This window comes from Gordionus sp. m RMFG-2023, chromosome 5 (genome assembly GCF_954871325.1).
Source record: "Gordionus sp. m RMFG-2023 chromosome 5, tfGorSpeb1-WG-v2, whole genome shotgun sequence".
In the NCBI taxonomy this organism is placed as follows: Eukaryota; Metazoa; Nematomorpha; class Gordioida; order Chordodea; family Parachordodidae; genus Gordionus; species Gordionus sp. m RMFG-2023.
The window spans coordinates 10569571-10595783 of record NC_088779.1 but is presented as its reverse complement, the minus strand read 5'-3'; the positions used below and the strand labels follow the sequence as shown (position 1 = coordinate 10595783).

General features: G+C 26.5%; 2 protein-coding genes across 5 annotated transcripts; one reads left to right on the top strand and one right to left on the bottom strand.

Moving 5' to 3' along the window:
- Positions 1 to 651: 651 nt before the first annotated feature.
- LOC135929568 (uncharacterized) lies at positions 652 to 7586 on the top strand. 4 transcript variants are annotated; one of them, XM_065466212.1, is made up of 12 exons: positions 652 to 767; positions 806 to 914; positions 957 to 1080; positions 1144 to 1315; positions 2435 to 2539; positions 2644 to 2740; positions 3079 to 3365; positions 4681 to 4867; positions 5184 to 5685; positions 6048 to 6215; positions 6577 to 6680; positions 7224 to 7586. In XM_065466212.1, exons 1-12 carry the CDS (start codon positions 729 to 731, stop codon positions 7289 to 7291), a joined length of 1962 nt encoding a protein of 653 aa, XP_065322284.1. In that variant the 5' UTR covers positions 652 to 728; the 3' UTR covers positions 7292 to 7586. The 4 variants fall into 4 exon arrangements, with proteins under 4 accessions (XP_065322284.1, XP_065322287.1, XP_065322286.1 ...); XM_065466213.1 differs by having other exon boundaries at positions 656 to 767; positions 5184 to 5679; positions 7224 to 7583; XM_065466215.1 differs by lacking the exons at positions 6577 to 6680; positions 7224 to 7586 and adding an exon at positions 5746 to 5819 and having other exon boundaries at positions 653 to 767; positions 5184 to 5679; positions 6048 to 6133.
- Positions 7587 to 8106: 520 nt separating this feature from the next.
- LOC135929451 (neurogenic locus notch homolog protein 1-like) lies at positions 8107 to 25418 on the bottom strand. The gene is made up of 20 exons (XM_065466041.1): positions 25294 to 25418; positions 16942 to 17072; positions 16451 to 16691; positions 15136 to 15263; positions 14389 to 14629; positions 13963 to 14081; positions 13677 to 13919; positions 13082 to 13571; positions 12436 to 13008; positions 11465 to 12382; positions 11199 to 11363; positions 10811 to 11140; positions 10402 to 10440; positions 9851 to 10098; positions 9707 to 9766; positions 9495 to 9543; positions 9310 to 9423; positions 8830 to 8976; positions 8655 to 8740; positions 8107 to 8564 (listed from the first exon to the last, which is right to left on the bottom strand). Exons 1-20 carry the CDS (start codon positions 25415 to 25417, stop codon positions 8352 to 8354), a joined length of 4659 nt encoding a protein of 1552 aa, XP_065322113.1. The 5' UTR covers position 25418; the 3' UTR covers positions 8107 to 8351.
- Positions 25419 to 26213: the final 795 nt, after the last annotated feature.

Genomic DNA, 26213 nt, shown 5'->3' with positions numbered 1-26213 from the left:
ATTTTTTGGAAATGGTTTTACACCTTTTTTAAAAAGGTATTCTTTTCAGAGAATATTTTAGTTAGCATTTCTACATTTCCAATGACAATATTACCCCCTAAAATTTCTCTCGACTCCCCTCACCCCCTATATTTATCCTCTTATCCCCATAAAAATTTATTAGCACAAGAAACCTGCTCCCTATTTTCGATGACTCCCCCTTCTCCCTCCTTGGTAGAAATACTTCTCAGTTAGTCATTAAAAATTATCAACTAATTTTTTTTAAAATATTGATTAGGAACATATTGTAGTCATGATTCATTTTCGGGCTGGATAGTGTAAGGGTATTTTATTAAATTAAGTTTACGAAAACTTAAATTTGGTTATAGGAGGAATTTCTAGGTCCTCTTCTTGATTATACATATGTTATTATAACCAGTTATCTTAATAAATTATAATTTACTACCAATACATTTTAATTTTAGTAATTACGTTTCAAAATAAAATAGATCTATTTACTACTAAACATTTTGTTTAATATTAGAAGATGTGTTCATCATATGGTTAGATTGATATGCAATTTGAAGCAAGCCTAGATGAGTATAAGATTATAAAAATATTAAGTAGAATGATTATGAGTCAAATTTAAACTTTTTATTTATTAAGGTAATGGCCACTTTAATAATAATCAAATTTATTTAGTTAAAAAAAAAGAATCAAAAACTAGAATAGTTTTAAAGAAAATTGATATGGATAATTTATCAGACCAATCTCTTAAACTTATACAAGTAAATTAATTTTACAATGCTTATTTTTATGTCCATAGAGGGAAATATGTTTAAATAAATTGATACAACATGCAAATATTTTGAAATATAATGATTGTTTCATAATAAACTCATATTTATGGTGTTCTACACCTTATATAACTTATGGTAATATTAAATAAATGATATAGGTTTTACAAATTTTGATAGGTACAATCACAGATATCATTAACAATTTTTATAATAATGGAATTCCAGAATTAATTGCTATTAAAATTATTTATGATATTATTAAAGCCCTTATTTATATACATTCACGAAATTTAATTCACAGGTAGGCATAAATATTTAATAATATTACTCATCAACTCATTAATTGCTATATCATTACACAAAGGAATATCTGCTCAGACAATGTTTATGTATCAAATAGAGGTATTGCTTATTTATCAGGCTTGAGATGTGCTTGTAGTATGTATGTCAAAGGAAAACATGTTGATAAATTATTTGACTTTCCATATTATGCTAAAAATATACATTTGAGTGCTAGTCCTGAAATGCTGTCTCAAGTATATATATATATATATATATATATATAGTTCAATGATTCTAAACAATTAGGTATATATTGATCAGAGACCTAAGGCTAGGACCTATCCTGGAGCTGACCACAAAATATTATGATTTAAAATAATTGATGTGGCTCAGAAACAAAAAAATCCAAACCTGAACTGACCCTATTTTCTTTATACAAAATCCAGACTTGGCTGAATATTTAAAAAATAATTACCTAGCTAAATTAACATTTGTTTACTGCATATTAATGCAAGGTTAAAAATGATGTTTTCAAGCCAGGCTTGCAGATGTGAAAAATTTTAAATCCAGGTCAGACCTGATAAATTGGCATCTGTGTAGAGATCACCCTGGTCCTCAAAAGTCTCGCCATGAACTGTTGAAAAGATTTCCAGGAGGGCCAGATGCTTGTGCAAAATATTTATAGGTCTGGCCTGAAGTTCGCAAATGTTTTAGGCTTAGAAATTAGGCAAAATTTGTGACCTTTTTCCTTCATATAAATTATATTAGGCCAGTCCAGAAATAAAAAAAATTATTTTATGAACCAGAAAACTTGATCAAAATTCACTGTCAGCCTGCTCCCATCTCTACTCTCAGGTCTCTGATATTAATCATGTAATTCACAGTATTCCTTTTAAATTATAAAGTATTATATTTTAATAGATGAATCCACCTTTAAGTTTTTTATAAAAAGGTATAAATTATAAAATGGAGGGGGGGGGCAAAATTTCAAATTTAAATGATTCATATCTTAAAATGAAATTTGATATTCCTATAAAATCACAAAATAAAATATCACATAGAAATTTTAGTATAATAAATAAGTTGTTTATTTAAAACAATAAATTTGTTCGATAGAACTAATTTTGTTAAACGGCTTGAATTCACGGATTTTTTAAGATTTTAGCCAAAATAATATTAAACAAGCATCGAGATTTTGCTACTAGATGTCCAACATTTCTTCCATCTATGAACAAAATTTCTAGGATTGCATAATATTTTTATGGCTGAAATCTTGAGTTGACCGTTTTTAAAAATCGAGTGTGCGCATTAAAATTAAAAAAAAAACTGATTTTAACTGATTTAAATGCTTATGTAAAATCATAATTATACAGGACTTGAGGGGTTACAATAAAAAAACAGATATTTACAGCTTAGGACTAGTCGCATGCCATATAGTGAGTGGAATAATTCCGTATTCGAACATAGAGAAGACTCAAGTATGTAATAGATTCATTATTTTGATTTTATTGTTAAAATTTTCTTTCTTTTTTTTTTGCAAAATTTATATAATCTTGATATATTTCTATTTTTAACAATAAAGGTTTTTCTAGAAAAGATTAATGGTAATCTTCCTTCTTACATGTCGTTTTTCCCTCATAGACAATCACTTATAATGGGAACGATTCACAGCGTTAAAAGTATTAAAATTTTATTACCATATAAAACATACTTGTAACATTTTAGCTTTTCTCACCATATATTTTTAGCCTTTTGAGAAAGGTTATATAGGGTAGAAGGGTTATAGTGCTTACAAATTTATCATGGCATTTAGCGTTTTATTTTTTTTCTAAAAAAACGCTTTATTGTTTAAATTGAGTGGTATTTTTTTTAAATAAAACGCAAAACTAAAACGTTTGAATTTTTAACCTATTGCGTTGCGCTGAGTTTCTTCAGCGTTCTTTGTTATGCGCTCGCAGGAAAACCCAAAACCAACATCTTAAATAATTTCCTTCTATTATTTAAAAAAAATAAATAGATAAATTTACTGGCTTGTTATTTAATCAAAACAAGATGGGAGACTCAGATGACCCAGATGATGAGGATCAATCAGTTTTAAAAAGCGAAAATGATGTAAAAAATAACGACGAATCTCTACGAAATTTAGAAAATAGGAATAAAAATAGAATTGATAGTTCAAACGAGGATTCGAGTTATATAATTAGAAGAAAGGTTATACCTTTTACCGACGAGATACTGAAGAGAGCCAGGTTCCCAAAATTCGCCGATTTTTCTTATGACACCGCCGAAGATTCTCTTGATAATGTAATTAATTTTAAATTATAACTTATTTTAGGCTAAGGCCATTCCATAGTCTTTTAGCGCTCGAGATAAATGTTAAAGGATAACAACCCAATAATTAAGGGTAGCAAAAATCGATTCCAAAAGATTTAGATATTTCGAAGCGTTTAAGGATTAAATTTGTCATCTATTTGATAGCTGTTAGTTGGTATTCATTCCGATTGATATCCACAAATTTAAAAGAGAGTTTGAAATGCTCTTCAAAATAAATAAAAATCTTCAAAGATTTTGATCTTTGATTTTTTTATTAAAAATAAGATTTTTTTTATTGAAAATTTTTTCAAAAGATTGTTCTAATAGAAAATTTTTTTAAAAGATTGTTTTTTTAGAATAATTTTTTTATTTTTTTTAATAGAAGATTTTTTTAAAAGATTGTTTTTAACACAATTCCCATATATAGTTCTAAATACATATTTGAATCAACTCACGAAGTTTTATTTTGTAAACCACCAAAGGACTGCTCGATCAACCTCGCAGCCCTTAGAATCACAATAATTTAAAATGATTGACATATTGATGTTCGACATGTAAAACATATAATATTGTAATAAGATATTATATAAAACTAAATATATAATCTACGAATCTACATTAAAACTACTTAATTGACATTGGATATTTTTAGAAAAGTTATACATGTATATAATGTAAAAATACACAATTACAACAGTTTTAATAGAAGATTTTTCTTTGAACCTTTAATATAAGTAAATCTTTTGATTTTTTGCATAAAAAATTTTTCAATATTTTTTTTTTTAAAAAAGGGAGTTTGTTCTTTTATCAGAAATGATCAAAAAAATTTTTAATTTTTCGAATTCTGATTTAAAATTATAGGTGGATGCACAATATATTTTATCAAACGTTTAATTTCTTAAACGTTATATAACGCTTTGGCAAGCCTTAGGAACCAATTTCTATGACTTTTTATTATAAAATTGTTTTTTTATAATTGTCATTTACATGTTCATAGTAAATTAACAGAATTGTAATTTATCAAAATAGTGTTTTCTTCTTCTAAATTGCGAATTCAATCCGGAGCGTTGAACTCCGTGCTCAGTGGACAAACCCAAAACCCTTAATAATTTTTTGATAGACATTTCTGACTCCGAATCCGTTTTTGCTGACCGTGTTCAACGTCTTGCCCTGTATCCATTGATTCGAATTCAGGAAAAGGGGGTTCTAATTTTGAAACTAGTGTCAAATAAATTACTAATATTTTTTAATTTTTCAAATGATTGGCCCGAATTTCTTAATTTGTTTATTTATAAAATATTAATAGAGCTTCGAGGAATCACCTCATGCAGATGCTAATCGAGCGTCCACTAGTCATGTTCCTTTCTTTTCCCATAGAAAGAATTCAGCTTCTCATATTGCAATAATCGAATCGTTGCCTAAAAACATCGACCAAAATTTTGAATCATCTGACACCAAACTCAATAAGGAAAATATACTTATATCTGATAAGGGTATGCAAGAGTCTAAATCCAATTATTTATCTTTTGTATTGATCTAGAAGAATATTATATTAATCAATTTATATTTAGTTTTTTTATCATTTATAGGGATTTTTTAAAAAAATTTTTCTATTATTGTTCTGATATAATATGAGTTATATATATTAAACAATTAATTTAATGTTCAACAATTAAATTACTTTTAGAATTAATCCTTATTTAAATAAATTTCCATTGGAAAGGAATTCAGCAAATTTGTTGAATTTAATCTAATCGAACATGTAATGATAAATAGTTATTTAAAAAAAATATTTTTAACAATCTTAAGCCGGCAATGAGAAAATATTGGAGAATGCCATAGTTAGCACAGACCCCGGTCCTTCGTTTCCAGACGTTCAAAAAAAGCAACGTAAGAATAGATTCAAATTTTTTCATGTCACAAAAATTTCTAACGGAAACGAATTCTCAGCTTCTATTACTAACAACGACAACAATAAACTTCCCAACCTAAATCATCTTAAAATTGATAAATCAAGCGATGAAATGAAAATATCGGAAAATTCGGCCACAAAGAGGCCTAAAAAAAGCGTCTTTTTTAAACTCCCTTTCAATCAAAATCATTACACCTGTGATGATAATGATCATCAACTCAAAAATGTTTTAAATCGTAAAATAAAAAAGGCGCCGCCGGCTCAAAGGCATTCTCTTCATTACATCCCTTCCATTTTTCTTCTCAGGAGACAAACCGCGTTCGAATTTGTCAAAAAACGACGCTTTAGTAGCAAATTACCCGGCGCCGATTTTAATTCTCAAAATGTGCAAAAGTTAATGCTTTTTTTGTTATCAATTCATTTTATTAAAGTTTACAATTTAATATTAATATTTTCTAGCAATAGGTATAGTTGGGTAATGGCAAATGTCGGCTAATTCGGTTCAATCTTCAGGCACCTGCCGGAAAAAATCCGTTTAATTAAGGCATTTTAATTTATATAGTTTCTTTCAAATTTGAGCTGCTCTCATCTTATGAAAAACCCTGAGGTCAAAGTGATAGTTTTCTGCTAAAAACATGATTTAGCTGGTTAAAAATTAGCTTAAACGGCTAAAAATATAGTAATCACCCAACTATAGCAATAGGTTAAATTTTACCTATATATTTTTTTTATAAACTTAACATAACTCATTTAAAAAACAGATTGCCCCAATATGCGGTTAAATTGGGTGAATATGTAAAAGCCGAACCTAACAAAAGAATTTTTACTAAACGGGCTTCCACGGGTAGGAAATCATTGACTTATTTGGAGATGTCTTACGATATGAAAAATTTTATATTTTCCTGCCTTAATTACGAACCCGAAGATAGGTTTCAACAAACAATTGTTATGTATTATAAGTTGTAATAATATATATTAAGCTTCTCTTTTTTTAAAAAAAAATGAAGATAATTATTTATTATTTTCTTCGAATAGTTTTTTTTTATAAAAAAAACCTTTTATAATTGCGCACCAAATTGAGTGTTTGCGTTATGCCGTAATTTTTTAATAAAAAAGAAAGTAACGCATTCCTTGTTTAAATTTCGATTTCTAAATATTCCATTTTAAGGTAAGTATTGAGAAAAGCAAACCTCTTTGCGTTTTCCTAAATGATTGCTAACGCCAAACAGTATTTTTTTACCAATTTGCACGATGCCTTTAAAATATTATTATTATTTTTATATTAAATAGACAAACTGCCGAAAACCTAATCACTTATCCGTTATTCAAAAAGGTTTATAAATTTCGTTCCGAATTTTTGTCCTCTTCCGTTTCATCCTTAGTCGGGGATATGAGTAAACAAACAACTTATTATTTTTTTCTCACCATTTTTAAGCCTTATGATTTAAGCATTAAGTAATGTTTAAATATAAATTTTTTTTGAGGCCTCCCCTCTACTCTCTGTTTTAAATTGATTTTGATTTAGATGATATGACAATGCTTATAAATAAAATATTTATCCTCTTTGTCCTATTATCGGTCAAATTCTGTCCATTATTATCTCAAAAATCGGAGACCTGCAGATATACCAATTTTCAAGGTTGATCAGACTCGGATTTAAAAAATTACTTTCCACCCCGACTGACGTTTTTTAAATATGGAATTAAAAATAATTTTGATTGTATTGTGTAAACAATTTAAATAAAAAAGTGACGAGAAGGGAATGAATTGTTTAATAGTTATTGATTCACTTTAAAGAAAATTCGGCCTGGCTCACGCTTTTAATTATTTTAGGTCCAGCTCGGGTTTCAAAAATCCGCGAACAACATAATAAGTGTTTATATATATATTTATATATGCTCTTATTTCAAAAAATATTTTTATCTGATTATATTTAGCTTTAGATGACAATAAACAACTAAACAAACTCGAAAAACAAACTGTCGATCATATTTGGAGTTTTTAGAACAAAAATAATTTTATGCCACTTTTTTAGAAAAAAAACGTTTATTTAAACATTTTTTATATAATATTTAAAAAAAAGTATAAATTTTTTTAAAAAAAAAAATCTCAAAATGCAGTCAAGTATTATTGTGCATAGATAGATAGGCTATATTATTATATTATATACTAGATGTTCGTTTCGTCTATTTTTTAAAAAAAATATTATTTCGGAAAATTTGGGGTCAAATTTGAATTTAAGAATGAATATGATTTTATGTAAATAAATTATGTATGTGTAATAATTCATCGAAAGAAAATACAATCGGTGAACGCCTGATTTTATAAAATAAAATAAAAATAAACCAAAAATGTGTATACATTTTTTCTATAAGTAACATAAAATATCAATTTGAGGACTAAAGATTAACGCTTTAATAATAAATCTACGTTTTGGGAGTAAAATATAAAAATTTGAATTGCAGCTTTATTTATGAAGGATGAATGACTTTTACTCAATAAAATTTTGTGTCGTTTATATATAATCAATATAATAGTTATAAAAAAATTACTTAAAGCGAATTCAGTGGGTTCAATTTATAAAAATCTTATATGGCGATATATTGGATAAAAATGCATTTTTATTTGTATCATTCCCGTATTAAAACAAATCAATAAGATTTTTTTCTTAATTTCTACTTTATTGATACTTTGCAATGAATAATATATTACTTTAATTATTATGTTTAAATTGGCGGGAGGTAGAGAAACTTAATATTAGGGAATGTAATTAAATGTTATCTTTTAGTTTAACTTGATAATAATATTAATAAACAATTTTCATTATGATATAGATGAGGAAATTATAAATGAAATTAAATTTATTTGGTGATCTTTTCAAAGAAATATATAGATTTAAAAAAAATTATTTGTGGGGGGAATTACCAAAAAAACTTCTTCATTTTCACATGAGAAAATCCAAAAATATATATAACTACAGATGCATAACAAAAATCACAATCATAATGATTAGAAACTTTTAATTTATTACATTTATAAATTCGGTTATAAGAACGTAAAATATTTTAAGATAAGTATTCATCGTTGGCCCTAGTGTACCCTGCATTATCAAAGCCGGAATACTGTGTGTGTGCTTTATCGGCATGATCCGACTGTCGATTGCTCGTTGTATAATGTAGATTGTTTGGATTATCATTTTCATTACGTTTGTTGTAAATGCGGCCAGTTTTATATGTGGATAAAAAGTCTTGACTTGGACTTGGTGCATATTTCTTATTCTATTTTGTTATTAGATTTTAAATGTTTGTATAATATATACATACCTTTTAAAATATTTTACCTTAATTTATATTAATTAAAATGTTTACTATTTGATATGAATCGCTTGATATTCGTTGTGATGGATAGATAGTCGACTCACCCTCTCCGGAACCTTTAACCCATTGTCTTTTGCCTAAAAAAGTGAATATGCTTTAAATATATTTTCTATACAAATCATAAATTTGACCACATTAAAACATAATTTTTAGATAGATTAGGTACCTCCTACTCCTATATATACATTATTTTCATTATCCGTTTCAATTCCATGATTGTCCGTGTATTCAGCCGTCTCCTCTTCTTCTATATCTTCTGTTCGAGTTTTTTTTGAGGTCATTATTGGGGTAGTGGATCTTCGTTCCTCATATCCTTTATTTATTTTTTAAAGTCATTAAACTTAAAATACTTTATAAATGCTATTTTATAATATTGTGTTTGACTACCGTATGATTCTCCCTTTTAAAGATCAACCTGATCCATGAAACATTTACGGCCCAAAATAATATTTTAAACAGGGCCAGTTTTGTTAAGGAAAAGATTACTATTTATTTAAAATATTCTAGGCTTCGAAAATATATTTTGTACAAATTATCCGGAACGATTTTTTTTATCAGAGCTCAGGCCCACTAACCGGACTTTGGACCGCAAGATCTCTGATTCTTGTAGTGATATAATAGTTTTTAAAAATTATAATATTTTAACTTCTTCTGCCTTTTGGTTTTTTGTAAGTTCTTTTCCATTCCTCTGTAGTAGTTTCTTCAGTAATTTCTGTAGTTTCTTCAGGTTTAGCAACCTTGTATAACCTGTCGTCTTTCGCTATATTATATAATTATATTATTAAATTGTTTCAATTATTTCTTAATTTTTTTCAAAATTTATTTTATTACCTGATAAAACTTCTCGCCCTCTCATCGTTTCTCTTTCCATTGCTGGGATCTATAATTGATAAATAAGGAAAATACTTTGATTTTTTCTATCGATGGAAGAAATCCATTTTAAAAAAGTTATTTTTGTTCTTTTTAAAATTATTCAAAAATGAAAATGATATTACCAAAACGTAAAAATTACCCAAAACATTATTATAAACTATGGTTCTCACTGGTGAAATCATAGGACGCGGTATAACGTAAGGTGCTATTTTCCCGTAATCGCCCATACCCTTTTATATTATTATATATATATATCAAAAATTGTAATGATTAAACGAAAATAATTGGAAATATAGATCAGAATTTTTGAAAACTTGATTAGCAATCTTTATGTTTTCAGCCATACGTTTCTTTCGTTTTCTTCCAAAACACCAACAGAGAGGCAATAAGCAACAACATAACAAAAGTAAAAGTCCCAGTAATAATGGCGCTAAAATAGCCAATAATTTTCCGTTGTGCTGGCATTGTTTTCCGATCCACCATTTATCGCATTCACAATACCTAGTGCCATCTGGGTTCAATCTACAATGTCCATGGTGGTTACAATATTCGTCATTACAAGCTACATTCATATATCATAGAAAAGAAAGCCATATTGTTTTTCGTAAGAATATTAACAATTATAATAAGGTGACATGGGAAGGAAAGGGGATAAGCCAAAAAAATACTATTACTACACTATCCTTCTATGGAATTACAAATATATATATATATTTTAAATTAAGGAATAGTAAATAATTTTTAATGTATATGGAATTATAAATATATATATTTTAAATTAAGTAATATGCAAATAATTTTTAATCTTTCATTCATTCTTAACCAATATATAGTATAGAATATTTTATTTATTGGTTAATTTTACGGAATATTATTCCATCAGTCGTTCCAGGGTAGGATGAATCTAAAATAAAAAAAAAATGTTAAAAAACATTTATAAATTATTATTTGGGATGTGCTGATTTTTCAAATATCAGATGGCAGGATCATTTGTATATTTAAGAACATCGGTTATTTACCTGCCGTTAAATTGACTATCAGGTTCAAAATGACCGATAAAATAATGTATTTTATTTAAAACAATTATTCTTTTAAAATTTGTATAATACATTTATTTGTAATTTTTTAGTTTATCCTATGCCTTATATATTTTTATCTTAATACCTATTAATTTTAAAAGATCCGGTGTTCAGCTGATATCGATAAAATTAAATCCGCCTCTAAAAATCTACATCAGTACACCTCTATATATTATACTCATTAAAATTGTTTACTTAGGCATTTTCCATCTGGAGTTCTAATAAATCCCGGAAGGCAATCACAATATATAGAATTTGTAAAATTTTTGTATGCAGTATTATTATTTAGTATTCTACAGATTTGATTAGGACCACAAGATATGTTTTCGCAAGTTATTGGTGGAACTACGCTAGTAGTTATTATAATTATAATTGGTGGAAGAGTTGCTGCAGTTGTTTTTTGATCCAAAGTGGTATGTTCCTTTGTGACAACAGAAGTCTCAATACTAATTTCAGTTGTTATTTCCGTCAGTTTAGTAGTCTGAGGAGGAGAGGTTGTAAGAGGTTTAGGTGGTTCCCATTTACCTAAAATAAATAAATTTAAATAAAAAGAATAATTGGTTTTATTATAAAATTTATATACTTCGACAATTGCCTGAGCTATCTTTTATATATCCTGGGAGGCATCTGCATATAGGCACACCATTTATTAATATACATTCTGAATAAGGACCGCAATTTATTAATTGTTCATCTATCTTACGACAATAAGTTATAATCTCAGCCGAGATATGTGTAGTTGTTTCTCCTTATATTTTTTATATAGGAATTCAAATGTTAACATAAATTGATATTAGAGTAGATATTTGAAAACTTAAACTTAATATACAAAGATTGAAAAGTGCTTACTAATGCAATTTTGATCTGTGGTATCCCTTATATAACCGGTTGAGCAGACACATTTTATTTCATTGTTACTGAGAAATATCTTGCATATTTCATTTACTGAACAACCATCATTAATAATAGGATCACAAGCAGCATATATACACGGAGCATCTGGATGCGAAGATAGTTTCCTATAGTTATATGGGCATATACATTTCACAATATTTCCAATGAGAGAACAGATTTCGGGTTTATTACATCCATTATTAGTAGCTGGCTCACACTCCGCTCTGTAACATATACCAGTTTCAGCAGGAATTCTGATAAATCCTTTTTGACAAAGACATTTATATTGACCACCTTTGCCTATTTTATTAACAACATAAGTACATTGTTCATTTTGCTGACATTGCCCACTAAGTGTCCATCTATTTTTCACATGATCTCCTACAACAGTATAAGGGTCGCATTCCGATGCTACGCATATGTCTCTCTCAGTGGATTTAGATTTAGCATTGAGAGGGGATTTTATATACCCTTTGGCGCATGTACAGTAAGGGTTAGAACTCTGACCTTGCTTAGTTTCGTAATCAATCTTACATATTTCATTACTTTTGCAACCCGAATTGTCAATGGGACTACAACTTCCTTTAACACATGTATCCCCGATTTTATAAAATTGTGGGGCTTTGCACTCGCAAAAAGGTAAATTATTGTTATAGTTTGATCGTACTGCGCATATTTCATTTTGGCGACAACCTTGATTGCTATTCACGTCGCATTCTATCTTTATACAGACACGAGAAGGAGATTGAATGTAGCCTAATATGCATTGGCATTCTAATCTTTTACGATTATTTTCATTAACAAACACACATTCTTCATTTTCCCCACATCCAGTCCCATCCGAACAGGTAGAAGGGACACAATAATTATTGCCTAAATTTAATAATTAAGTAAAATGATTATTAAGAAATAAAATTATAGTATACTTTTAACGTGTCGTATAAACCCGGACTTGCAGACACATCTTGTGCCTGAACTCTTATCATTTGTACAATATTCATTCGGTCCATTACATCCTGAGTTGGTTCTAACATTACATATCTCTAATAAGCAATCATCTTTATTATAATTAAAACTAAAGCCTTCTTTACATTGGCATTCATATTGACGACTAACTTCATTAAACGAACAATATTGGTTATTTTTACACCCTATATGAGTCCTTGGGTCACATAAGTTCCGTAGACAGGGTTGATTCGTATGAGTACGTATGAAACCGAACGAACAAGCGCAATATATAAGGATATTATTTCCGGTAGTTGGATTTTGAGAACTAAATGTACAAATTTCATTTGAACCAGGGCAGCCTGTATTTCTAATTGGATCACATGCCCCCCGAATACATAAGGAATTACCTTTAAAATTGCTAATACTATTAAGATCAGGTAGCTGATTAGAGGTAATTTTATAAAATCCATTTTCACATTCACATATTGGTTGCTTGTTTACCAATGGATTATATTTACATACTTCATTGGTCGCACATCCAATATTCGTATCTATAAAAAAGTATGAGGTATTATATAGCTTTAAAACTTATTTTATTAATATGTATTTTATTTTATCAAATACCGGGGTCGCATGTTCTTGGAACACAAGGGCCTCCTTGTTTAAGCTGAATAAAACTATTTTTACATCGGCATTCTATGTTAGGGGCATTACCATTTGTTCCATATGCACATTCCTGATTTGCAAAACATCCAGAATTTGAGCCTAAATCACATTGAGCTCTAACACAAGGTCCATCTGGAGATCTAGAACGCCGATATCCTTTTATGCAGTCACATTCCATTCTCACAGTTCTTGGGTTGAATGTGCAAGTTTCAAATGGCCGTCCACCACAATATTGTGTAGTACTAGCAATATCGTTTGAGGGAAATATATTATTATTGCCGCTGTTATTTGGCTTGTGAGAACATGTTGAGTAAAAACAAGGTCCTAATTGTGATGTTTTAATGTAACCAGGTTTGCATTTGCATATGGTCCGTTGGTTATTCCTATTTTCATCTAAAACGCATATTTGGTTGTTTTTAGAATCCCCACAAGAGTCCAGCTGTCCAAGCTAAATAGTAATTTAAGAATAATCATAAATGCCAATTTATTTTTTTATATTTAAAATTAAAAGGTTATTTTTAATTTTTTAATTAAGATTGGAAAAATATTGAACCGAACATTCTCCTGGTATCTTATTAACGCATAAATTTGTGCTGCCCAAACAATTTCTTCCCCAATTATTGATGGTGCTAGATATCTCGGAATCAAGGCTTTGACTATCCCTTTTATATACCGGTTTTAATGTAATTCGATAGCGAAACAGACACCCCAAAGGTAATGAATCACTGACATCTATCATTTCTAAATTTACGAAATGTTGTCTGATATTAGGAGATGCATTAATAATTTGCCTCATCTAAATAAGTAAATAAAGTTTTATTTTATTTTCTTATGTTAACCCCTCTTTCAAATGTGTTTTCCAGATATGTATAGTCGCGAGAATTATTCTGCCTAAAATTTGATGGGCAGGTCATTCTTTTATATCCTTTTCTGACAATATTGATGATTAGGTCATGTTCTAAATTATTTACAAATAAAAAAATATATATTTGTGGTAAGCGAAAAATAATTCCCCGGAAAAAAAAAATCCCCAATAATAATTCTTATAAAATAATTCTCCGGAATTGATTTTTTCAAAATTATAAAATATTTTATTTTAGGATTTTTATTCCATGGATATATTTATAGGAAATTTTTTCTCCTATTTTATTAATTTTGTAATTTTTAATATCTTAAAAAACGGAAATTTTTTTTCCGTTTCCTAGATTCATAATAAATTTAAAAAAATTATATTATGGATTCATAACATTTCATCTTATTTATACCTGTATTGACAGGAATAGTGCATAGTGTACCACCTGGTAAACAATTATTGTCTTGACTAGTAAAACCTTCTTTAATGAAATTTGTTATCTCATTAGGACCTTGGGTATAATTTTGGAGAAGGTAAATCGTGTACGTTACCATAATTCCATTCCTGACAATTGGGATTGGATCCAAATCTTTAACATTGCAAGCAATATACAAATCAACAAAATTTTGAGAACTTCTAAACAAAGAATCCATCTAAAAATAATAAAATTTGATTATAATATTTTTTTTAATAAAAGTCTGGTACATAAATAATGGTATTGATTAGTTTTGCCTTATACAGATTAAGCAAATAATTGAGTTTTACAACCTATGAGCACCCCTCCCTCTCACTTTCCTTAGTGTTTCTTAATATATATTTTTTCTAAAGTTATTCAAAATCCAAAACGTGACCCTTGAATTTCTAGAAGGGGATTTTTATATAGTATCTTTTCAGTCTAGAAACATTGTCTTGAATCTAAGTGGCTCGGTTCAAACTACAGATCCAAATCATCTTAACTTAATTAAAAATAAATCACAAAAATTCAGCACTAATGGTGGAACTATAAACCCAAACAAAATAGGTACTTTAATCAGTTAGAAATTTTTTAAACGGATTAATTTAGTAATAAACAAAGAAATGAAAAAATTTTTTAAGAATCTTATCTTATTCTAACTTGATCAAATAATAATATTAACGAAATTGATAAATTGAATAAAACCGAATTGGTAAAGGGTTCCGCTATCGAAATATAGGCTCTGCTATTGGGATCTTCGTGATCTTTGTTGTAAGTAACCTGTCTTCCGTTCACCGTCATTATAGGCAAAGTATATGTGTAAGATTTGCTTACTAATATAACCATTTATTATATTTTATTTAAAGAAATTTAAATATGAAATAGTTAAGTATATATCTATTATCTATTATTTCATAGCAACATTTTAAGAATAAAAAAGTTTCAAATATATTTTAGAACAAAATGCCTGTAGGTCCGGTTCGGCACCGTTCTGACCGAATATCCGGTCGAGCCGCATTTTTATTTCCCGGGCCCGGACTAAATTTTTTTTAAAATATCTAGAGCGGGCCGGGCCATATATTTTAAATCGCCATTATAAAATAAATGTAATATAATTTTAAAAAATCCGGGCCGGGTTAAAGGTACCTTTTCAGGTCTCTGATTATTATTAGTCTTAACATGAATTAATATTATTTATATATTTGTTAAATAAAATATATCAAAAACCAACAACATTATTATAATTTTCTTGAATTTAATTTATATTGATTGAGCTATAAATTCTGATAAAATGAATGAATATTAGTGAATTAATTTTGTGAAATTGGAAAAAAGGGAAAGGGGAGTCCTCGGAGTTTGAGCTGATCTTGATGAAGTAGATAGCAATTGTTATATTAAGTAAAGAACTTTCGCAAAGATTTACGTATCTGTTGACTAATATTTTTAATTAAATTTTTCAATAAATCACCATTCATAGCTTGGATGGAACAAATGATTGATTTGGTATAAAGATGTAACTTGACGAGTTTACTTAATATTTGACAATTTAGATTTGTAGGTATTAACTGTGTCTTTTTTGGCACATAAATTCGAGATAAATTCAAGAAAGAATAAATACCTAAAAAACATCATCATTTATGAAATAGAATATAAAAGAGTTCCTATCACATATGGGATACTCAGTTCAAATGATATTATTTAAGCTCATTTAACATGTTGGATTTTTCTACTGGTAATGGGATAACAATCAAGGTTGCAGTGCCAAAACTACAATCTTTAGTTTTACATTTAAAACATTTTTATAAGGATAGCTTATTAAATATAGCCTAATTCAATTCTTTTTTATTTCATTTCAATTAATTTTTATAAATGGTATAACTTCTAAGAACTCGCATGTTCACCTTTCATGAGCTCCTAACACATTAATCTAGCCAGTAGATCCTAGTCTTTCTTTATTATTGATTTGGAAATTCATTTAATATTTTCTTTCAAAAAATATGAAAGAAAAATGATAAATTACTGCTTTCGATAGGTCCTACGAACAGATCCGTTGTTCCCAAATAACCATTATTGGATGCTAATGAATCGTAGATGGCTTTGGTCATGATGTAAACGCCTCCCTGATACTGAGGCCTCCAATATAAGGATATAACTATTTGAACGTTTCTTTCACCAGATAGCGAAGGTTCGAATCCGGAAAGTTGACTGCCAACATATAATGGATTGCAAGAAAAAGTATCTCGACAAAAGATTGAATTAAGCTTTCATAATTTTTTAAAAAAAATTATGATAGTAAATTTTGAGAAGATAAATATAATTACTATCAAATAAAAAAATAAAGACTTGTTGCATAATTAAAATAATATATTCAAATTGATTTATGACCATATGATATAATTATTTAAAATTTATACAAAATATTTAACATTATTTGAGTAAAAATCAAATACCACAATTAATTAATATAATACTATATTCTAGGTTTAAATTATCTATGATTATAAAATATACCCCCTTTTCAGCTTTGTCTGCTATCCTAAGAAATGTAGCACTATTCTGATTTAGAAATTCTTGGTTATACTTTAAAGGCTTATTACCTTCTCGTAACACATTTAGATTCACTTTGTACACTAGGTAATCGTCTATTATTTTTTAAAAATATTATTTCGAATATAAAATATAATTATTGATTAAATGTAATAATAAGTTTATTAGGAAATTTTCAATATATCAGGCCAAGTTTCGATAATTTCAGCTGATTACCGCAACCTTTATATTAATCTATCTTTCTAAAACCTTAAAAAGTTAGCCATATTTGCAGAATCATTTCCATTTCTTCATTAAGAAAATATCGAATAAAATGAAGCATAATAAAACTTATTTATAATAGACCTGATTCTTTTATCATTATAATAACAAATTTTTTAGTATTTTTTTAATTCCTTACCTATATAAAGAATAATTATATATAAATATCATAGTGTTTGGTACACAATTTTCCCTTTAAAAATATTATTATTTTTTGCTCTACATTAATTTAAATAAGATTATATGCCCATTTAAAAAATAATTATTTAACCTTTAAACCATATCTATCTAACCCTAACTATAATAAAGCGTGATTTTCGATACTAAATCATTTTTTTACCGAACAAATTTTATTTAAGATCATATTTTTTTTTACTGACAAAAAAATCGGTTATTATTAACGTATGAATAAGGGAATAATAATTGCAAAATTAATTTTTATTCATGGTATTGGATTAGAAATTTTGCATTTTTTTCAAATTATTGTTAAAAAAATATAGAAGGCTAATATTGGCCATGTAAGCATTTTTTTTATAATAATGATAAATTTCCAAAATTACTATTTTAATTTTTAATTATATATAATTTTTTATTTCTTACAAAAATTCTATGATACATATTTCAAATATAATTTTATACAATGCGGCCTTCTTAAAAAAATTTTTTTGTAATGTTAAATAATGAGTTTAGAAAAAAATGACACTGAAATTACAATAAAATAAGAGAAATAAATATAAAATTTGAATAAATTACCAATTTATAAAAAAATTTAAAGCGATTTTTAGTTACCCCGTTCGTCAAAAATATTTTTTATTGTAAATTTCAATGTTAATTGCTTTTTTAGAATGATAAATTATAATACTTCAAGATTCGTAATTTTTGATAGAAAAAAAAAATATTTGAAATTCATCGTTTTAAAGTTTAAAAAATATTATTCAGTGTTAATTTGATAACATTAAAGAGGAAAATAGATAGGAAGATCATGAATCATATTACAAAATTTATATTTAAAAAATCAAAATCATAAAAAGGTGTGATATATAGTACTGGATAATGTTTATTTGAAATTTTGTTTTATTATTAATTGTTTAACAAATCTATTCCTAAAAAATTATTCTGGCCTAACTAATTTATTTATTATACTAACAGTCTTACGTTGAATTTATAGTAAACGCGTTATAAGCTATAGGAAGCACAGCAGATTCTTCATGGAGTTAATATTTTTTGAAATAATGCCATTTTTATATGATAGCTTTCTTGAGTAAAACATTTGATTTTTTAATATATAAATTTTACTAAATTATCCAAAAATTCTGATTATTGTTTTAACATTTGAATTTATCAGCATAAACTTCTATCATCAATATGTCAAATTTGATCATACACGTTATCATCATAATGCTCCATATTTATCAGTGACCTGCAGGCCGCCTAACATATTTAAAATTTTTTTAAAATATACCCGGGTCGGGCCAATATTTTTCTTAAAAAAATACACTGGCCGAATATTTTAAAACCAAATATTTTAAATCACCATTATATATAAAAATTAAAAATAAATATAATATATTTTGAAAAAAAGTCCGGGCCGGGCCGGGCAAATGATACCTACGCAAGTTTTTGATATTTAAAAATTATACCTATTTATTGGCTTGATTTTGTAAATAATGCTGCCTTAAATAACACACTTTGATCCTATCTATTATTTATTAAAATGGACCAATTAGGTCATAGAATTTTTCCCCTCTTTCCCTTTTCAAATATTTTAAATTTTGTTTCTACAAGGGAAAAAACTTAGAATTGAGTTAATATTCATCAATTTTAGAGCACTTGGTTTAACATTATATTGATTGAATGTAAATAACCATTTCGAAGGTTACTATTTAGGAAGTTTCTTGGATGTTAATGGATGAGGGGATTCCTAAGTATAAGAATTGGCTGACCCCGTCATTTTGATTAAAAATAGAGTTTAAATCCAATAATAATCGAGAATGATTCACAAACGTACAATATATTCTACTGTTATAATGTCGTATCTAGGTATGGAATCCAAAATCTCTCAATTTTAAATCGTACTGATAAGGAGGGAGGGGGAGCAGCCTTTAAATTAATAAAATCGGATTTGACGGGATAATATGTTCCAGTCTGTATAAAATACCCCTCCCCCTACCCATACGGTGAATCAGAGACCTTCATGATCATGGGCCGGGTATGAGCCTAATATAATATTTTCTAGCAGGTCTGGGCCGGGCTTGGGTTTTTTTTAATGGGCTTGGGGTGGGTTTGGACCTAAAATTATTAAATTTAAATTTAGATTATTTAAAACAGTTGCTAATTTAATAAAATATTCCTTTTTTCCTTATTTCAGTATTGTAAACAAAATGATTGCCTAAATATATTTAAATATAGTACCCGTCTCCCATGTGAATTTATGAAAAATTTTTGTAACCTTTATCAAATAAATTTTCTTGATTTTTCATATAACTCAAAAGTTAATTGGGAAATTGTATGAAATTCACATCAGAGACCTTCATGGGCCTTAATTTTTTGACCAAGTCCGGCCCAGGCTCGCAGTAAAAAAAATTTTTTGGCCCAAGCCCAGCCCAAGCCCATAATAAGTTTCACAAAAATTTCCCACTTTTGAGTTATATGAAAAATCAAGAAAGTTTATTTGATAAAGGTTACAAAAATTTTTCATAAATTCACATGGGAGACGGGTACTATATACATGCTAATATCCAATTTCGGTATTTTTTCATTTCATTTAAAAAATCGCCCTTATTCAAACGATTTAAAATTTAAATTATGACTCTTAAAGGGAGGATTCTTGAAAAAACTTATCACATTGCATATTATTTTTTTATAAACCATTTGAACTCTGTATTTTATATCTTTTTAGGAAAATTATGTGTCTTGGAGTTAATCTATTAGATCAAACCAACACTTAGGTGGCGATATATTAACCCTTTAAAATACACAATTTATTACATGCCAAAAAACTATATAATTATATATATTTTTTTTAAAAAACATTACAAAAAATTTTTTGTCCTCTCAATAACCATGATCTACTAAGTATTATAAAAACGAAATCTAACAAGTATTTAACATCACACAACGACAATATTATTTTTAAAATAAAGTATTGTATATATTTATTTTTAAAGAAGGAATAAAAAAACACTTATCTTATTTAATATTATTTCTTCTTTTTTAAAATAAAAAATTAAATATTATTTTATCTATTTATTTCTTCTTTTCTTATTTTTATCTGGCATTGAGAGGGAAGAAAATATCATAAAAAGTTATGATATAAAACCGAATATAACTATTGTTGTGTTTTTTTTTACAATATAAGTTATATAAAATAAAAATAAAATTAGCAAAAAAAATTTTTTAAATTATACGAAAAATATATTATGAGTAATAATTGAAAAATGATCAAAAAAGTGAAAAATTTAAATTTAAGAAAAAGAGATAAAAAGATGTAAAAGGACATTTGGTAAAAAAAATTTTTTTTCTATTGTTCTTAACGCGTCAAATCCTGAAATTAAAAGATTACATTTGCCCTTAAATCGTATGCGGGGTTTTAAAAATATTACAGTGAACTATATTAAATAAATATTATTTAATTATTTAAATACTACATGAAATTGATTTTTGACTTGCAAATTTTTAATACTTGATTGGAATTGATTTTAAATGCAGGAAAATATAAAAAAAGAAAAGATGAATTAACATATAGTCGAGGAATTTTCAATGCTACTAAAGAGGAGTAGGGGAAAAAATCGATTGATTTTATATGGTATCTTTTCAATGCCCCCTCCCCCTCCGAAAGGATATGATAAGGATATTTATTTTAACATACATCCAACATTGTTTTTAAAAAGTGAGGGTCTTATATTTAGAGATTATTCTAATATTCGGGTGTTTTCATAATAGGCTACACCTTCTATCTACCATTTTGAACGATTATATAGTGTGGCTAAAAAATGTGTTTACGGATAAAAGATAATGTTTTATTTGAAAACTTTGAAAATGCTTATTTTTTAAGCCTATGTCTGTATCTATATAGTTTTAGGGGATATACCTGTATCTGTATCCATATATATTTGAAATAATCTTTTAAAAACTCATAAATAATTTGATTAAGTATAAAATAAGCATTGACATCTACAGAATTTTATTACAAACCACTAAAAACGACTGGGGAGTTTCATCTAACAGACCTCCATTACTGGCCGGCACCCCTTAGGCTAATAATACGGATCTATATCACAAATATTTTTGCGCTCATACTAAATTCAGTATTTTCTTTGAACTTACTGAATTTAAATAAAATTTGATAGTCTAACTTTTTTTCACATAAGAGCAAAATTTAAACCCAATATGGCAAATTGTGCCACACATAATTGGCGGAAAAAGATTTCAAAAGACTTATATATAAAGGTATATTTTTAGCATACCAAAAGTCAAAAAATGAATATAAATTTTATCTTTTTAAATTTATAAATTCCCTCAAACAAATTTTGCTCCGGAACTAAATTTTAAAAAATGCGTTGCAATTTATATGAAATTAAAATTAAATACAAAGTTTCAAAACTGGAACCAAATTCTGTATCCAGAACATAAAATAAAATCTTCATCATGAAAAAGCTAGAAAATAGAAGAAATCGAAACAAGAACCCATTTTAAAATTTTCAGAAGCCGGTATCAAAATGTTCATGAGGTTGTATTTAGTGTTTAATTATGTTTTTATTGCAAAGCATATGTAGGATCATGTATATCGAACGATTTTAATATAAGACTTTATAACTTATTTTTATTTCCTATTTTCTCTTATTTAAATAGTAATTATTATTGTTATTTAGAGCAACCGTTGTTCGTTTCGGAAAACTTCGAACTTTTATGATATTAAATTGGTAATTTATTTAAGATATCAAAAATTTAATTAGTAATCTTATTAGGATCTGAATTGGGAGGTAGGGGGGGGGGGTATTATTACAAATATTATTTTTAAATTAGTCACTTTTTACAACTATTTATTTTTTTAAAACTATTATTATAGGGTTGGACATTAGTATCTTTATGGAAAGGATGGGAAACGATTTCAAAATTTTTATAACAGTTGATAATAATCCTGCAAGATTTCCAGGATCAAATTAACTTAGGAAATGTCAAAAATAAATATATAAATTTTGAAATATTTTTTTGCATAAATTAGAAAATATAAGCTTTTGTATGGATAGAGGCAAAATCTGTATTTATTATTTAAAGAATAAAATATATGAAAAATAAAATAAATAAAAAATGACGTTTTTTTTAATTTCAGGTTAAACCAAAAAATAATAATTGTCAAAAAATAGAGAGAAAAATGAATTTTAATTAAAAAATAATTTTTTTAACTAGATCAAAAATTATTTAGTGAAGTGGAGATAATATTAAGGTCATGTATATATCCAAAATTTTTTTTATAAAAAGTATTTTTAAATGTTTAATGAATTTAAACAATTTTTTTATATTAATTGTATATTTGTGTCTCACGTTCAAAATAGTTCGATTTTAGATATTTATAATCCTATTGTAAATATCGAAGCAAATCACCATTTAAAATAAATTTGGACAATATATGGAGCAATCTGATAAACGTTTGAAATTATATTAATATAGATTTTCATATAAATTTTAAAAAAAGAAGTTTATAGCGAAAATTGTTTGAAATTCATAGGGTAAGTTCTCTACACATGCTGGAATACATTTTCGCTTAAATCGGATTTCAAAAATACATCGAGAGATATCGAATCCCCTTGGAATTCCCATCCCAATACGACATATATTAGCTTTATAATAGAAATATACTATTTTAATAAAGAAATTAAATCTTATATATAAAAAAAAAGAAGGAACAACAAAAAACTTTCAATTATAAAAATCGATTTAATAAAGTAAAATTAATAATATTTTTTAAAAAAAATTATGTTTATATTTATAACGCCTTCTTTACAAAAGTCTACATTAAGGCATAAACGATATTTTTTTTAAAAAAAATTATCTAATCAATCGAGAGTGCATTTTTATGCTTCCTTAATAACCTTTTGCAAATTTGAGAAATTTTGCCCGCGAATTTTTGAACTAATCATAACTTATTTATATTATAGGCTGTTCATATAAATTAAAAAAAAATATATCGTAAAATTGTCTGTATTCGGTCTTTTTTGCATATAAACTTGCATTACTTTAGAATTGCTAACGGTATAATGAATTATAATATAAATAAGAATTATATTTAATAAAAAAATTTATCTTAAAGGTAGATAATAAATTGTCTCGTTGGAATTTTTTGGTATATTAATAATGATGACAATGGTATAATATTTTGTAAAAATAAAACGGTCTCCTCTTTAAAAAAAAAATTATATTATTGGCTTGCCCAATTTTTAATCTATTTTTTAAAAAAAGGTTAAACTTTAACATTATCTCAGAAGTAAATTATCTTCCCAACATTTACCAATATATTATTATAATAATACACACTAGATATTATACGCTACAAATCCTTAAATGAATAATATAAGGGCTAATTTTAAGATATCTTTTGAATGATAAAAGGCTAAACCACTGTACATTATGAGAAAGTAAAAAAACCAACAATTAAAACACATTTTTTTATAAGTAGAGTTATTATAAATCTATGGCTTTATGGCTTGGAATAACTGAGATAATTTCTTATAATTTGCAAATTGCATATTTATGTACTTATATATTAATGGCGCATTAATATTAAAGTTATTTCAATGTTATGATTAATAATAAAAAATCGATATTGTACGAATTACCTATCCTCATGGTCATGTTTTTTTTACTTTAATATTTATTTATTATATAAAAAATGATACATATATTATTTTAAAGTCTTGTCCATTTTTAATATTAAATTATTTCTTTTATCAATACCCTTGACTCTGAACAGAATATACAATTAAATTTTAATAATATAATTATATTGATGACTAATATCTAACAGACTAAAACTCCGTTATTAGTTAATAATTATGAATAATATATAATCGATATAAATTAATTTAAATCTATAATATGATATAAATAACGAGCATAAGTGTATAATTGTCGTTACAGTCAAATTAAATTCAACATTTTCTTCTAAATCAAGCAAATAAGCCCTTGTTTAATTTAATTAGTTCCTCAATTGTATTTAAAAAGAAGTTTTGGTCAACATAGATATGATTTGATAAGCATTTTTAACAGAATTCTAATAAGGAGTGGGGCGGCCTTTACATTATCTCCATTACTATGAAGAGAGGATCATCTTGATCTTTCAGTCTATCTTTATAGATTAGTAATGTTATAGAGTGTTACAACAATTTTTTGAAATATATTTGCAATTATTCTAATTAGTTTTGTAAACTGTCGATTTGAGATTTTTAAAAGCAGCGAATTCAATATTTTATCCAGTACAAAATTACGCAAACATGAAGATTTGGTCATAGATGGAAGATTTGTCATGCATTGGCGAAATCTCGAGGATTGGACAATATATGTCAGCCGTTTTAAAAAATAGGCTCAAATCGAGCCGTTTAAGGACCCAAATTCCACATGCAAATTTACTTGCAAAAATTATTTAAAAAAATATAGAAATTTTATAAATATATTATTTCCATAACTTTTACAAGATAACTGATATCCAAAAAATAATCGCAACTTTGTAATACATTTATTAATCTTAATGTCTTATTTTTATTTATTTAAGAAATAAAAAACCTCAGTAGAATAATGCCTTTCAATTTAAAATTTTTAGCAATTTGTGCACTGTCCTACCAATACATTTCATTGATTGGGAGTTTAAAATTAAATTAATAATTATTAGATATGTATATATATATATATATTCTATATCGTTGGTGCAGTGATGCAGGTAAGGACAGCATGCACGGTCTGAGCATTTAAAGATTTATTTTTTGAATAATGTTTAAATAGATAAAATATGGCATAATAACTCCATTACGCATGGTATAGATTAAATATATCATTTTCAACCTGACTCTCCGTTATTATTAAAATTTGGAGTCCTCCTTTCCATCGCATTGGTAATTCTCAATATCTTTATGAATAGGAATATGGAATACAAAAGATAGAAATGACGTAAAAATTGAGCAAACATGATTTCGGTTATCGGGAATTTCGTAGAAAAAATTATAATATAAAAAAAAATTAAAAAATATATTTTATTTTTTTATTCGTGGTTTTTTTTTAGATTTATCGCTATACACTACAAATTTTCATTTTTTTTCGTAAAATGTTATTAATGGGAAATATCGAGTTCTTCTTTATAGGGATATTACTCCAGCATTATAATAATATAAATTCGCATTACTTTTAAATATAATATTTATAAGACTCAATAATAACATTTTTTTATAAGTTAATTGTATTTTTATTTTCTCAATAAGATTTTTAAACTATTATATTTTTTTTTATAATGTATAATATTTTTAATATCAAGTATCCGAAAAATTTTATTAACTTTTTAATATTTATATTTTTTTTTTCATTATACATTTTTCCTTGAATATAATACATAATATATTTATACCTTATACCTTTATCTTACATCTATTTAAAAATAAATAATAAAATATAACTATTTTTATTTTATGCTTATTAAAAAAAACAACTATCATCAATAATTTATGATAAATTTAAGATTTAGATGCATGAAATCTCTCGTATATAAATCATGATAATATGGAAAAAAAAACTCCAAAGCTAAAATAAAAATTGAGATGTTATATGATTGGAAAAACTTTTGGTTTTGTTTTATGTAGCAGAATGTGAAATAAATGATTAAAAATAAACATTAAAAATGATTTAAAAAAATAAAAATAAATTTTTACTTATCTCGTTAACATACCTTTAGGATATGAGAGACCTTATATCCATTTCTTTTTACCCTTAAA